Source organism: Euleptes europaea, chromosome 4 (genome assembly GCF_029931775.1).
Source record: "Euleptes europaea isolate rEulEur1 chromosome 4, rEulEur1.hap1, whole genome shotgun sequence".
NCBI lineage: Eukaryota > Metazoa > Chordata > Lepidosauria > Squamata > Sphaerodactylidae > Euleptes > Euleptes europaea.
The window spans coordinates 21,514,298-21,527,791 of NC_079315.1; the positions used below are offsets into that span (position 1 = coordinate 21,514,298).

Consider the following 13,494-nt stretch of genomic DNA (forward strand, 5'->3'; position numbering starts at 1 on the left):
GGGGGAAGGTGGGATGGGAGGAGAAAGGCTTTTCATTGGGTGTTGCAAAAAGAGGGGAGGAGAACTGAACAGCGTATGTAACTGAACGCACCCCTTGGATTGCCGGTTTTGAAACGACATAATGAAATACATCGTGGTATAGGCGTTTTGGGAATAAACAGATGTGTGGCGCTTCCAAAGCATTTCCAAGCCGAAATGGGAGGTCTGAGGTGCGATCGAACCTGGATAACACGTTTTTTAAAATGTAGTATATACTGAGTGCGTTAGGCCCCAGAGACCCAAAGTGGCTTTTGTCATTCTCTGCTTCATTTTATCTTCACAACAACCCTGAGAAACAGGTTAGGCTGGGAGTGTGATTGGCTCCAAGTCACCCAGCAAACATCCATTGCAGCATGGGGAATCAAACCTGGGTATCATAGATCTTGATATTCAGGACCAGTGCAGGGGGTTATTGTCAGAGTAGGCTCTGGGAGACCAAGGTCTGAGTCCCTGTTCTGCCATGGACTCACTGTGGGTGGAACCTTGGACTAGTCAAATGTTCTCAGCCGAACATACCTCCCAGGGTGCTGGTTGTGAAAACAAAACGGAAGATAAGAGTGCGGCATTGTCAGCAACTTCAAGTCAATGCTGGGGAATAAAGCAGGGTATGAATGCAGATGAATAAAGAAATACGCTAAATACAAAAACACTGATAGCGCAAAGAAACTCTTTCTGCCTCAGGGGAAGGTCTGGAAAGCCATCAAAGGCAGCAGATATGATACAATCCACTGGGAAACAAACCACACAAATTCCAAGTTATCAGAACGTCACAGGCCAGAATCTCCTTCATGCTATCTTTTCTCTCCCTACACAAGGAAACAACCCCGCACCGAGTCCTCCTACAGCTACATATTCAATCAGTAGTTCCCCCTAGCAATAAAGTACTTCCCTGTCGGTTCCGCCAACACTGCGGGAAAGTAAACCTTACAGCTGAACGAATGAATGTCGTTGAAACCAAAGCCATGCAATATCTTTTATTAGGACTAACCAAAAAAGAAACACATAGAGAAATCGTAAGCAGAATTACACCCTTCTAAGCCAACTGGCTACGATAGCTTTAGAAGAGCATAACCTTGCACAGGATTGCACTGACAGCGGGCAAACTTTCCAGTTCTCAGAACTGTTCAATGATTGGGATGAACATTTTTAAAATGGAAAGAAAATAAGGGGTGAAGAAAATAAAAAAAAGACATTTCAGACCACGATCATGCGGCCTGATGTTTTTGCAAAGGGGAGACAGCAAAGACACCCTAAAGCGCCCTAACATTTTAATATTCCCGGGCCCGGCCAGGTCAGAGAGTGGAACAAAATACACACCTCCTCAGGAGAAAGGGGCTGGGGGCAGATGAGAGAGAAGAAGGAGTTGGTTTTTATATGCCAACTTTCTCTACCACTTAAGAGAGACTCAAACCGGTTTACCATCACCTTCCCTTCCCCTCCCCACAACAGACACCCTGTGAAGTGGGTGGGGCTGAGAGATAGGGTTGCCAGGTCCCTCTTCGCCACCTGCAGGAGGTTTTTTGGGGCGAAGCCTGAGGAGGGCGCGGTTTTGGGGAGGGACTTCCATGCCAATAGAGTCCCATTGCCAAAGGAGCCCTTTTCTCCAGGTGAACTGATCTCTACCAGCTGGAGATCTGTTGTAATAGCGGGAGATCTCCAGCTACTACCCGGAGGTTATGGCAACAACAATTGGTCAGCCTGCTGTAACGTGTTTTGAAATAAATAACAGCAGAAAACGGCCCAGCTTTTTTAAATAACCAAGTGTAATAACTTATAAGATAGCGTACATCACCAACCAATCAATACACATAAAACAATCCTATAACATCATATATACGTCTAAATCACTGGTTCCCAACCAGGGGTCCATGAGAACTAAATCAAGGTCCGCGAAACAAAGTTATAAACCCATAATAAATTAATATTTTCAATTAAAAGTTCTCTATTATAAAAATATATATTCAAATATTATTCTAAGTTTAATGTTTAACTAACAGTTATGATTACAGTTTATTTTCAAATTCTCAGAATTTTTATTTTGAACCTTGGGGTCCCTGCACCCAACAAAAAAGTCCTAGTGGTCCCTGGTCAAAAAAAAAAGGTTGGGAACCACTGGCCTAAATCAATCCAGCTAACAGAGTCCACATTGGAATATTATTATCAGCCACTCAACTTCCTTTTTTTGCAAAGTATCGCGTTTTCCAAGCCTCGGTTAAGTCGGAAAAGGAAGTTCTTCCTATGGCGCGTTCGTGGAGCAGATGCACAAATCTTCACAGGTCTCACAAACCAGCCCAGTCAGCGCGGCTTGCTTTCACCACCCGGAGGTTGGCAACCCTGCTGAGAGAGCTCTTAATAGAGCCGTGCCTCGCCCAAGGTCACCCAGCCGGCTTCGTGCGGAGGAGCGGGGAATCGAACCCGGGTCTCTCCAGATCAGAGTCCACCGCTCTTAACCGCCACACCACGCTGGCAAAGCAAGCACGGAGGACTCACTACAAGGGGGAGGGGGAGATAATAAATAATAATAATAATAATAACAACAATAATAAATAAATAAACCTCACACGACCCAAGCAGGAGAACAGGGACGTGGTTAAAACGAGAGCCAAATTTCCCTGACGGGTTTCCGCGTGTGGGGAAACTGGCGGCCGGCCTCACTGGGCCGGGCGCTGAGGGGGAGACGGACGGCCCGGGCGGCGGTTGACTAAGCGGGCGGCCGCGGCGGAAGGGGAGGACCAGGCGGGCCTCAGTACCTCAGTCCTCGGCGGGCTCGTCCGGCAAGGCCTCGTCGCGCGCCAGCCGCCCCCCTCCCTCCATCCCCTCACGGCGTGACTGGCTGAGCGAGGCGGGGCCTGGTAGGCCGGCGGGCGCCTGCGCGTTGCCTGCCTGCCGGTCGGTGCGGGCGGATCCCCGGCGGGGCCCGGTGACGTGTCTGCGCCACAAGCAGGGCCGGCCCGGCTCTGCCGGCCTGGGTGAGGGAAGAAGAAGGAGGAAGAGGGCGACGGCCGTGAGGAGCCGGGGGGCGAAAAGGGTGTCTTGGCGGGAGTCCACCTCAGGCCCAGGAGCTGCGCCGCCGCCGCCGCCAGGAGGGACGAGAGCGAGCCCCGCCTGGCCTGCACCATGTTTAACGTGGAGAGCCTCGAGCGGGCCGAGCTGGGAGAGAGCCTGCTCACCTGGGTGAGTGACCCGAGGCGCGGGTGCCGGTCTCCTGGCCAGGCCCTCCTTCTCTCGCCTTACGGGGCTGGACGCTCCCTTCGCCTGTCTCCTCCTCCTCTTCAATGGCCCAGGCTCGCGGCTCCTGCCCTCTGCTTTTTTGGGGGGGGGGTGCTTTGCCGGTTGTGTGGGCCTCGTTTCTGGCGGTGGTTCCTAAAGTGGATGCTTTTAAGAGCACGATTCTGTGCATGTTTATTCATGAGGTGAAGTCCTGTGTGTGTGTGTGTGTGGGGGGGGAGGTAGTTTGGGATTTCCTGCATTGGGCAGGGGGTTGGACTAGATGACCCTGGTGGTCCCTTCCAACTCTTACGATTCTAAGTGTTCTTCGAGGTGATGTAGTGTTACAGCTGGCCGGGGGTCAAGGGAAGATGACTGGGGAAGGCACTGGCAAACCACCCCGTAAACAAAGGGCGAAAAGGCATGGGAGGTTTCGCCGCCCTCTGCATGTGCATTTTCCCCATCTGAATTCTCAAAACTCTGCATGGAGGCTTATTTTTTAGTTTTGAGAATTTGGCTGGGTAAGGTGTGCATTTAGAGAGTGGCAAATCCAAGGCAAAACCTCCCATGCGTTTTCGCCCAAAGTCTGCCTAGTAAACGGGGATGTGACATCACCCCATGGGTCAGGAATGGCCTGGTGCTTGCACAGGGGACCTTTACCTTTTGACAGTCTTAAATGGAGGGAGGGGTGAGTATTACATGTGACTGTGATAAGCAGATGCATCATACAGGTATGTTTGCCAGAGAGCCCTGATTGGGGTATTATTGGTCACTATTGTATTTCATTGCATTTTTTTCCTGCCTTTTCTCCAAGGAGTGAGCTTGGGGTCCTCCCTCTCTTTATTTACATTCACAACAGCCCTGTGAGGTAGATTAAACTGAGTGAGAGTGACCGGCCCAAGGTCATCTAGTAAGTTCCATGCCAAGTGAGGCCTTCCCTGCTCTGATCTCCACAACACGCTGTACAGTTGAAGGCGTGCTTGGGTTAGCTGCTGTGTGTGGTTTTCTCCCCTTTTCTCCCTCTTTCTGTTGGCATCATTAATGCTATCCACTAGGTTTAGAAGGCTGTCTTTGTTCACTCACTTCAGTGTCCAACTTATTCTATAGCCTTAAGTGTGTCCTTTGTTTTTCTTTGAAGCGCATCTTATCCTTTTTTTAATCTTCAGTGTTTGTACAAAATTTTTGTGCAAAAGTTGGCCACTGTAGTTTCCAGCAGTATAATTTACTCCCAGGATTTCAGTAAATCTTTGGAAAGAAATGATGTAGGATCTGTTGGCGTGGGAGGAAAACAGAGCACATTAAAGGAGTTCCCAAACTTTGAGTCAGCTTTTCTCCAAGAATGCAGGCTTTTGAGCTACTTATGAACTGATAGAAACATACCACCACTCCTCCTTGTGTGCTTTGTGTATCTAAAATCACTCTGATTCTCTTGCATTCTATTTTTAAATTGTTTTTGGGGGTTTGGATTGTTTGTTGTAGAAGCTGTTTTCCAGAAGGACCCTTCTAGTTAAAAAGGAGGTTTGAAGTATATTATTGAAGAGGGGTGCTCACACATCAACATCATACAGAGAGAAAACAACACACCTTTTAGTGTTGTCGTTACTAGTCCTTGCATATACCTTCAGCCAGACATGTGGTGATGCAGGAAGTCAATTTATGGCTTTCTGTATTGCTGTGGAACACAGGTACTGTGGAACCCAGACAGGATGCTGCTGCAGTTGTCTTGTTTGTGGGCTTCCTAGAGGCACCTGGTTGGCTACTGAGAACAGATTGCTGGACTTGATGGGCCTTGGTCTAATCCAGCATGGCTTTTCTTATGTTCTTAACCCATAGAATACAGTACTTCTAGATAATGTTCTCATTGTGGAAACAAGGTAAACCTCTCTTAAGAATATGTGTCAGGGGTCACGCTGTTCCTGGGGGTAAGGATATTCTTGGTTATCACTTGAATCTAGAAATCTGGCCCACATCAACCAGTTTGATTCCATTGATTACAGCCGGGCTTTTTAAATGTTCTTGCATACAAAGCTGCTGTCTACATATTCATTGTTTGCCCTTGAAGGTTAAATTAATCAAGAGAATGTGGTCAGTTTGTTCTTAGGGTTGCACTACCTGAGGATTAACTATAAAAAGTACATACTGCAATTTAGCCAGAAGTGCACAGTGCGGTAATGAAGTTCCATTGATTTCAAATACATATAGATCTCACCACCTTTCTCTGAATTCTGCCCTTTGTCATGCCAAGATATTTCATGCTGTGTGGCTTTACGTGTGGATAATTACTTCCTATTTATGTGATTACAGTTTACGTTTGTTTACACTATTATTTTTATTACTTATTTTGTCGTGCTATCAGTAATGTTAACAAGACTCTGCTGTACCTCTATGAAATGAACGATTAGAGAGGTGTGGTGGCTCGATTATAAAGCACGTGCTTTGCATTCAAAAGTTCCCAGATTCAGTCCTTGGCATCTCCAATTAAAGGATCACGGGTAGTAGAGTTGGAGAAAGGGAAAGACGTTTCTGTGTGTGAGACCCTGGAGAGCTACTGTTGGTCAGAGTAGACAGTACTGAGCTAGATAAACCAATGGTCTGCCTTGGTATCAAATATGTTACTGTGTAACCTCTTTAGGTGAAGTAGGACAAATACTGTAGTATTGCCTCCTGAATCCATATACACACCGTGGAGCAGGCAGCAGTTTGCGTGATGTGGATGTTATTAGCAATCTACGTATAGTACTGCTGTCCCACTATGCTGTCTTAACACATGACGCTGCCTTATACTGAATCAGACCCTTGGTCTATCAAGGTCAGTATTGTCTACTCAGATCGGCAGCGGCTCTCCAGGGTCTCAGGCAAAGGTCTTTCCCATCACCTACTTGCCTAGTCCCTTTAACTGGAGATGCCGGGGATTGAACCTGGGACCTTCTGCATGCCAAGCAGATGCTCTACCACTGAGCCATTGGATGTGCTAATTTCTCACATTCCTGGCTCCATGGTGAATGTCCCCAAATGTTATTCACCTACCAAGCCCATTTCCATACAGTGTTAACAACATTTCATGCTGTCACTATATTCTGTTGGTGGTAGGTGTGGCCCGTATTGCATTACTGCAGTACCACTAATACAACATACTAGAATGGTTTATGATACAGGTGATGCAATTGTAAAATGTCATATTACAGTCTCTCCTACACATGTATTTGGCAGTGCAGCAGTTTATAGGATTATCCCACGGATTTCCTTGAACTAATTTAGTAGATAACTTTGTGTTGCCTGTTTGATTCTCCCTTAAGAGTAGAAAGGTTTCACTGGATGAAGAGTGCAAGTTATTGATTAGGTGTTTAATAGGAGTTCTTATTTTGGCTGTTGGTGAAAGTTGGAAAGTGAAATTAGTAGCAGGAAACAGGTCAGCACAAAAAGGGGTGTGTGGCTAGGAATGGCTGTGGAAACTGGATGTGCTTGTACTACATCTCCTCCTGTATCTGCTTGGCTGTTGCTTGGCCCCTTTGCTGTTCCTTTTGTTTAGCCATCCAGAATCCAAGTGTTAGAAGCTAAAGAAAGGAAAACCCAGCAAAAATATTTAGTGGTTTGGGAGAGAAGTAGTAGTAAAAGAAGAAGAGTTGGTTTTTATATGTTGACTTTCTCTACTGCTTAAGAGAGAATCAAACCGGCTTGCAATCATCTTTCCTTCCCCTTCCCACAGCAGATACCCTGTGAGGTAGGTGGGGCTGAGAAAGCTCTAAGAGAGTTGTGACTAGCCCATGGTCACCCAGCTGGCTTCATGTGTAGGAGTGGGGAAACCATACTGGTTGACCAGATTAGCTTCCACCGCTCATGTGTAGGAATGGGGAGTCAAATCTGGTTCTCCAGATTAGAGTCCACCGCTCCTAGCCTCTACACCACGCTGGCTCTCTATTATGCAAAAGTAGTAATGTAAAATTTCCTAAAATGTTGAAGTTATTTGGGGAGGGACGTTCCTGGGAGGGGGAAAAATAAAATATATGAAGCCTAAACTTATTTTACTCCTTTAAAATAAAATGCATATTCCCTCACAAAAATATAAGAAGAAAGGCATATCTGTGAAAGGGAAAGGGAACCTGCTTAAACTATCATTACCTTTCCTTTTATTTCAGGCTCATCTCACCAAAGGTCTTGAGCACAACATACATAGGATAAAAAACTATCAATACAACACTACAACAATAAACCAGTATTTTAGGGCCTTAAAAAAGGCTGAAATCACTTGTCTTCATGGGGGTGAGAGGGAGTGGTTTAACAATGAGGACAGTCCAGTCATTGAAAAGTGGGCTGGAGGTGGATGGGGAAAAGAAAACCAATTGAAACTGAGGTGCTAGGAAAATGCCAGCTCAAAATTGGCTTTTAGAAAAACATTGGGGTGAAAGAGCCAGAAAAAAACAGGGGGAAGGGGAGAAGTGAAAACTAAAGGCAGAAAAATACATGCGGATATCAGGATAAACCAAAGCAATACGAGAGCTCAGTATCGCTGACCTAGCATATAAAACTGTCCTATTTGATGTATTTATTATTGTAAGTATAAATGCCTTTGTTTTCTACAACCAAAATTATTCCTGTACCCAGTACTAAAGAGAGAGGCTAGAGGTTAGTCTTAATGATCATCAGAGAAGCGCAAGCAGAAATCCACAAGCAAAAAAGGCCCTGTATTCATATCTTATGAAGATGGCAGCACCTTCAACGTTGAGTGTTGTATATGTGTACAATGCTTACAATTCTTTAATGCTATAGATTATCTACCTAGAAATCTTTATACTGCACATTCTGAGTAAATAAACTCTTATCTTCAGAAACATTCCACTCATTCCAAAGCATTTTATAGGAGTGTTTTTCAGCGCTCCCCCAAGTCTAGTTTTTCAACTGGAAAAACAGAGGAATGTCTGGGAGGGAGGAGGAATAGGGGAAATAACCATTATTTTCCGGAGCCTTTTCATCTGTATGTGGAAGGCATGAAACATGGAAATTCAGGGTATCTAGATTGATGAGATTTTTTCCTTGGGATTGACTTCTTCCTCTACTAAAGAGAAGTAACTAAAATGGAAATTCAAACTTCTTACACTCTATATTGTGCAAGGAGAAGGATCAGTAATGGTGGAATTCACACTGGCTGAGATTGACAGCAAAAAGAATAAACGCTGAACCCCTTAGCTTCTTTACTCTTTTAGCTCTGTGATATGAACAGTCTCCTTTTTCTTTCCCACTGCATCTAGTTTCCTTGTCATATTGATGTATCCCACATAAACTATTCTTTTTTTTTCATTTCTGAAAGCCAAAACTAGGAAAAGAAAGAAGAAAAGGTGGGAGAGTCCAACTCCTTTGCAGTTTTAGTGGACTCGTTTTTTTAAAAACCATGTTATGGATGGGGAGGTGGTAATAACAAGTATGTTGGGGGCCCCTCTCACCTCTTCAGGGAGCCTGTTCCACAGAGCCAGAGCCATGCTGGAAAAGGCCCTGGCTCTGGTCAATACCAGACGAGCCACCCTAAGCAGTAGGATAGCCAACAGATGGCTGCCTGATTACCGTAGTTGGCACACAGGAACCTGCTGTTCACGGTTCTTTCTAGCCCTGGGTATAGAACCCCATGAAACAAATCTTTCCATCTCTAGCTCTGCTGCCTTTTAATTATGCCAAATTCTGCTGCCTCCAGCAATTGTCTCATAATAAGGACTGATGGCCATCTATCACCAATTCTGATTCTATGACAGGCAGATCATGAGAGGGAGGGCATCTTGGCCATCTTCTGGGTATGGAGTAGGGGTCACGGGGGGGAGGTAGTTGTGAATTTCCTGCATTGTGCAGGGGGTTGGACTAGATGACCCTAGTGGACCCTTCCAACTCTATGATTCTATGTATGAACATAAAATTCTGTCACACTATTCTAATCCTGGTCACTAGGGACCTGTCAGTATAAAATGTAACCCGTTGTTTCTGAAGGTATTTGGGGTCTGGAAGTGCTAAAGGTACTTTGAGTGAGACAGTTCCTGCAACAGTAGCAGCTTGCACATGCTTGACTTCCCCGGGTTGGATGCTGTTAGGAAGTGGGAGTTTTTCTGTTCCCCCCCAAAGCATCATGGTACCTTTGTACACAACTTTTCAGTGACCTTTCCTAAAAGTCCGAATTTTGCTGGCCTCACCAATGCAGCAGACATTTTTTTAAAAATTGGCAATTGGCATATTGATATATCAATATTGTTAGGTCCATTACGTTAAAAAAAAAACACCCAGAAAATGCCCCCTTCTGTAGTGCTAGGAGGGTGGCCACTGTGGGGACAGGGACAGAGGAAATGCAGGGAAAGCTGCTGTCTGGAAGCCACAGTTTCTCTGCAGCTGCCGATGCAGCACCTTGGGGTTTCCATAGATAAGCATCACCATGTGGGAAAGGCCTGCGCATTTCTTATTATTTGCTATGTTGGAGTTGTAGTATTTGCTATGGCTTTAGAGCTAGTGCAGTGAAATATTTGAATTGGTTTAACCAACCACTGGGGTGCCTTTTCAGTTCTTTCTTGGGGCATAGGTGGTAAATTTTAATAAGGGGCTCTCAGTTAATTTTAGAAGTCACGTAGGAATAGCAGTAGTCAATCAGGTATATTGTGCTCAGGGCTGTTAAGTCTTGTGGGTTGTAGTCAGCTCTTTGAGTTCAGTACAGAAAGTCAGGGCAACACCAAAGTGATGTGCTTCTGATGACCTGCAACAAGTTTCTGCATTGGCTAGACGTTCCTAAACTGTTACTAGGTACTGGCTCACAGTGCAGTCACAAAAGCACGCATAATTGTTGCTAAGTCCATGCATGCATCCATACATTGCTGGACATTGTACTCTTTTGGAGATATAGCAATCACTTGCAGTTTAAGGAAATCCAGCATTGAATTATTGCTATAGCGCAATGATAGCGCAGTATCCAATGATGCAGGCATGCAACCCAGATTTGGAAAAAAAAAAGATTTTAGTTGTTTAAAGGGACAGAAAATTGTCATTTTTTCCAGGGAGTGGTTTGAATGAAGTGGACTTTTTAAGTACTTGCATATGGTCTGGAACTTTATTATAGGGTAGTGGCATTAGAGATCAAGTAACCTATTAATTACTTTTAGACAGGTTTTGACAGGACCCCAGTGTTTCTTAAAAGACTGGCTCAGCCACAGTAGAACTGAAATATATAAATATAGAGAGACATTATTGGACCTTTTACTGGCTAAAGTGTTTAGAAAAGGCAGACACTTGTATGGCTTATTTTTGTACTATGATAGTTTCCCAGTTTTTGCCAAAACCTGACTTTGAAGCATTTATGAAATGTGTTCCCACTAGTCGGCAAAGTCCATGAGGAAAGTGGCTATAGCGTAGCATGCAGTTGATAATCAGCAATTTAGAATAAAAGAATACAAAAATAATGTAGATTAAAGTGAAAATATATATTTGTGAACTGATATACCATATCAAGATGCTTTCCACCCAACAGGGTACGTATAATGCTTTGGAAAATGCTCCTCTACTTGAAGCTGTCATGCTGTAATTTCAATTTGTTTATAAGACTTAGTTGAATTAAAGTTAAAAAGGATGTACTACCTCTGGTTGCAATAAAAATGTAAAACATATAACAATTTACTCTTCTGTCTTTTAATAAATTTATACTCTGATATATATTTTTCCAGTTCTATAAGAAAAGAGAAGGATTTTCTTGTGAAATTATTTGCTAGGAAGCAGATAACTCCCGCCCTAGCCTGTAATTTGTAAGTACTATTCAGTTGACCAGTTCAGAAGATTTTTCTTCTACTGACGTGCCTATACTGGAATTATGGGCTGAGATCCAGAGAGACAGATTATATGCATACACACTGGAGCTTTCTTCTGAATGGCACATAGGCATTCCCTACAAACACACTCAACCATAGTTCTTGACATTAAAAATACTTTTGAATGTTGAGTTTTGCTGGTCATGGGGGTCAGGAGCCTTTTATGATCTAGAGAAAGGATTGCTTGTGTTCAGGCATAAAGAGATTTGTTGAACCCCAATATGTCTGCCTGTGTGAAGAAGTTCAGTACAACGATGGCAAATATTTGTTATTCCAGAGGGGTAGCCATGTCAGTCTATTGCAACAAAACAGAAGTCCTGTAGCACCTTAAAGACTTAACAGCATTTATTCCATCATGAGCTTCCATGAGCCAGACCTCACTTCTTTAGATGCAATGGAAAGAAAATAATTTTCCTCATATTTATCCAGAAAATTACGGGAGGGGAAGGGGGGAAAGTAAGCAAATTAAGGCCTGGTATCATAAATCAGGTTTGATGAAACTGCTTAGAAGTTCTAGCCTCTCTCAGAAAAGGGGAAGATAAACAAAAGTGCAGTGAAGTAGGGCAAATAAACTAATGAAGGAAGAAACAGTGTGAAGCCTGAGAAAATTAACTGACATTAGTTATGATATAAAAATATAATGCCAAATGACATCTTCTCCCTTGAAAATTGTACATGTTCTGCTAAATCTTCTTATAGTTAATAAATGTGGGAAATGAAAAACTGAATGGAAATATTCAATTGCCAGTGAAGTCCCCCCCATAAAATTCTTTTGTCATTAATTATGAAGGGCGATTATTCTTCCGAAGTACCAAAAGCTGTTTTTACTTGTTTAGGCAAGAAAATGAGTTCTTAAAATGCTAGTAGAACTTTCCAAATCCACCCAAGTGTCCTAACCTGTTTGTGAACGTTTTAAGAACTTGTTGGGGTGCATTCATTCTGTTTGTTGGGTCAGCAGGTTTGTTCAGTTGAAACTCTTCCCATATGCAACAATTAATGAATGCCTGGGTGTATGTAGACTAGCATTGACCCTCCCATTCTTTTTCCGAGGTGTTAACTTCCTGTTTTATAGGGCATAGCTTTTAATATTGTTATACTGTAGGGATGGAAGTTCAGGGTTTGGAAATCTTTACCTTTAATTCTTTTCAAAATCCACAAAGTTTCAGAAATGCTTGTTCTCATCTGTTCCCTTCTACGTGGAGATTTATGTTTTTAAGGTAAGAAGTTAGTTGGTTTCTGAGCAAGTCTCAAAGCGGCCACTTGGTTTACAGTCAGAGACAGGCTCTGGCGTGCCCTGGATGTTATGAATTTTCAGATGTACAATTCCCTGGCATCCATTCCTTAGGAAGTAGGCATCCCTTAGATATTCCAGATGCTTCCTGTTGATTTTGAGGAGCTCCAGGGCGGAACTAAATGTTACAAAAAACACAAGTTACCACTGAAAACAGCAGCTCTCTCCTCTCCTCTAGTAGGACTTCACAATTAGGTATCCTCTAGTAAAGGTAAAGGTAGTCCCCTGTGCAAGCACCGGGTCATTAGTGACCCACAGGGTGATGTCACATCCCGATGTTTACTAGGCAGACTATGTTTATGGGGTGGTTTGCCATTGCCTTCCCTAGTCATCTACACGGACTTCACTGCATAATTTGCAGTTGCATGGGACTCCCAAAATACAAGTACATTGTCCTAAATGTGTTATAGAGGACACCTCAATACATGGTTGCAGTTCTGGCAGCAGTCACACTTTTTTCTTCTTCAAATATATAGTTCTGCCCTAAGACTGCAAGATTATAAGTTTAAATGAAGGTAAGGAAGCTTTAGTGAAAATATTCATCCACAGAACTCAAAGATTTGTGGAGCAAGGAGAGGCATTATTTAGTGCTGGTGCAAGGCTGCACAAATCCCCTGGCCCGCTTGCCAATGATGAACCCTACTCTACATCTGGTAAATGTCACTCTCCTGATTTCTCTGTATATTGCAGATAATGTGTGGGGAGAGATGGGGTGTGTCTCGCTTTGTGATGGCAGAAGACTTGCATAAAATGATGGGAGACCCAGCCCCTTTCCCCAGCATACAGAGACGATTGAGAGGGTGGAGGGGCCAGTAGCAGTTGTAAATAATGGCTGTCTAGTAAGCCAGCTGAAATGAAATCTTCTGGATTCCTGACTGGGACCCTGAGTGTTCCCTTGATGTGTCCCGTAACTGCAGCTTTTAGAATGACTTCAGGTGGCTTCTTGGATGCATGTCTTACATTTGCTGTAGTAAACAGCCAGCTTCCAAGGGAAAATTTATTTATTTATTGACATTATTTATAGTCCACCTTTCTCACAGGGACTCAAGGTAGTTTACACATAGTGAGTACAATCAACCAAACAAGACATTAAGTAACCAATGCATTAGGATTTTATAAGTCTGTTTCTAAGTA

General features: G+C 43.7%; 1 protein-coding gene across 1 annotated transcript in view; it reads left to right on the forward strand.

The window, feature by feature from the left end:
• The first annotated feature begins 3,142 nt into the window (after positions 1-3,142).
• The window catches only part of HOOK3 (hook microtubule tethering protein 3), a 74,287-nt gene continuing 63,935 nt past the window's right edge, over positions 3,143-13,494 (forward strand). Inside the window, exon 1 of the mRNA XM_056848065.1 lies at positions 3,143-3,213. Coding sequence (XP_056704043.1) covers positions 3,157-3,213 — 57 coding nt within the window. The 5' untranslated portion in view covers positions 3,143-3,156. The remainder of the gene's footprint in view (positions 3,214-13,494) is intronic.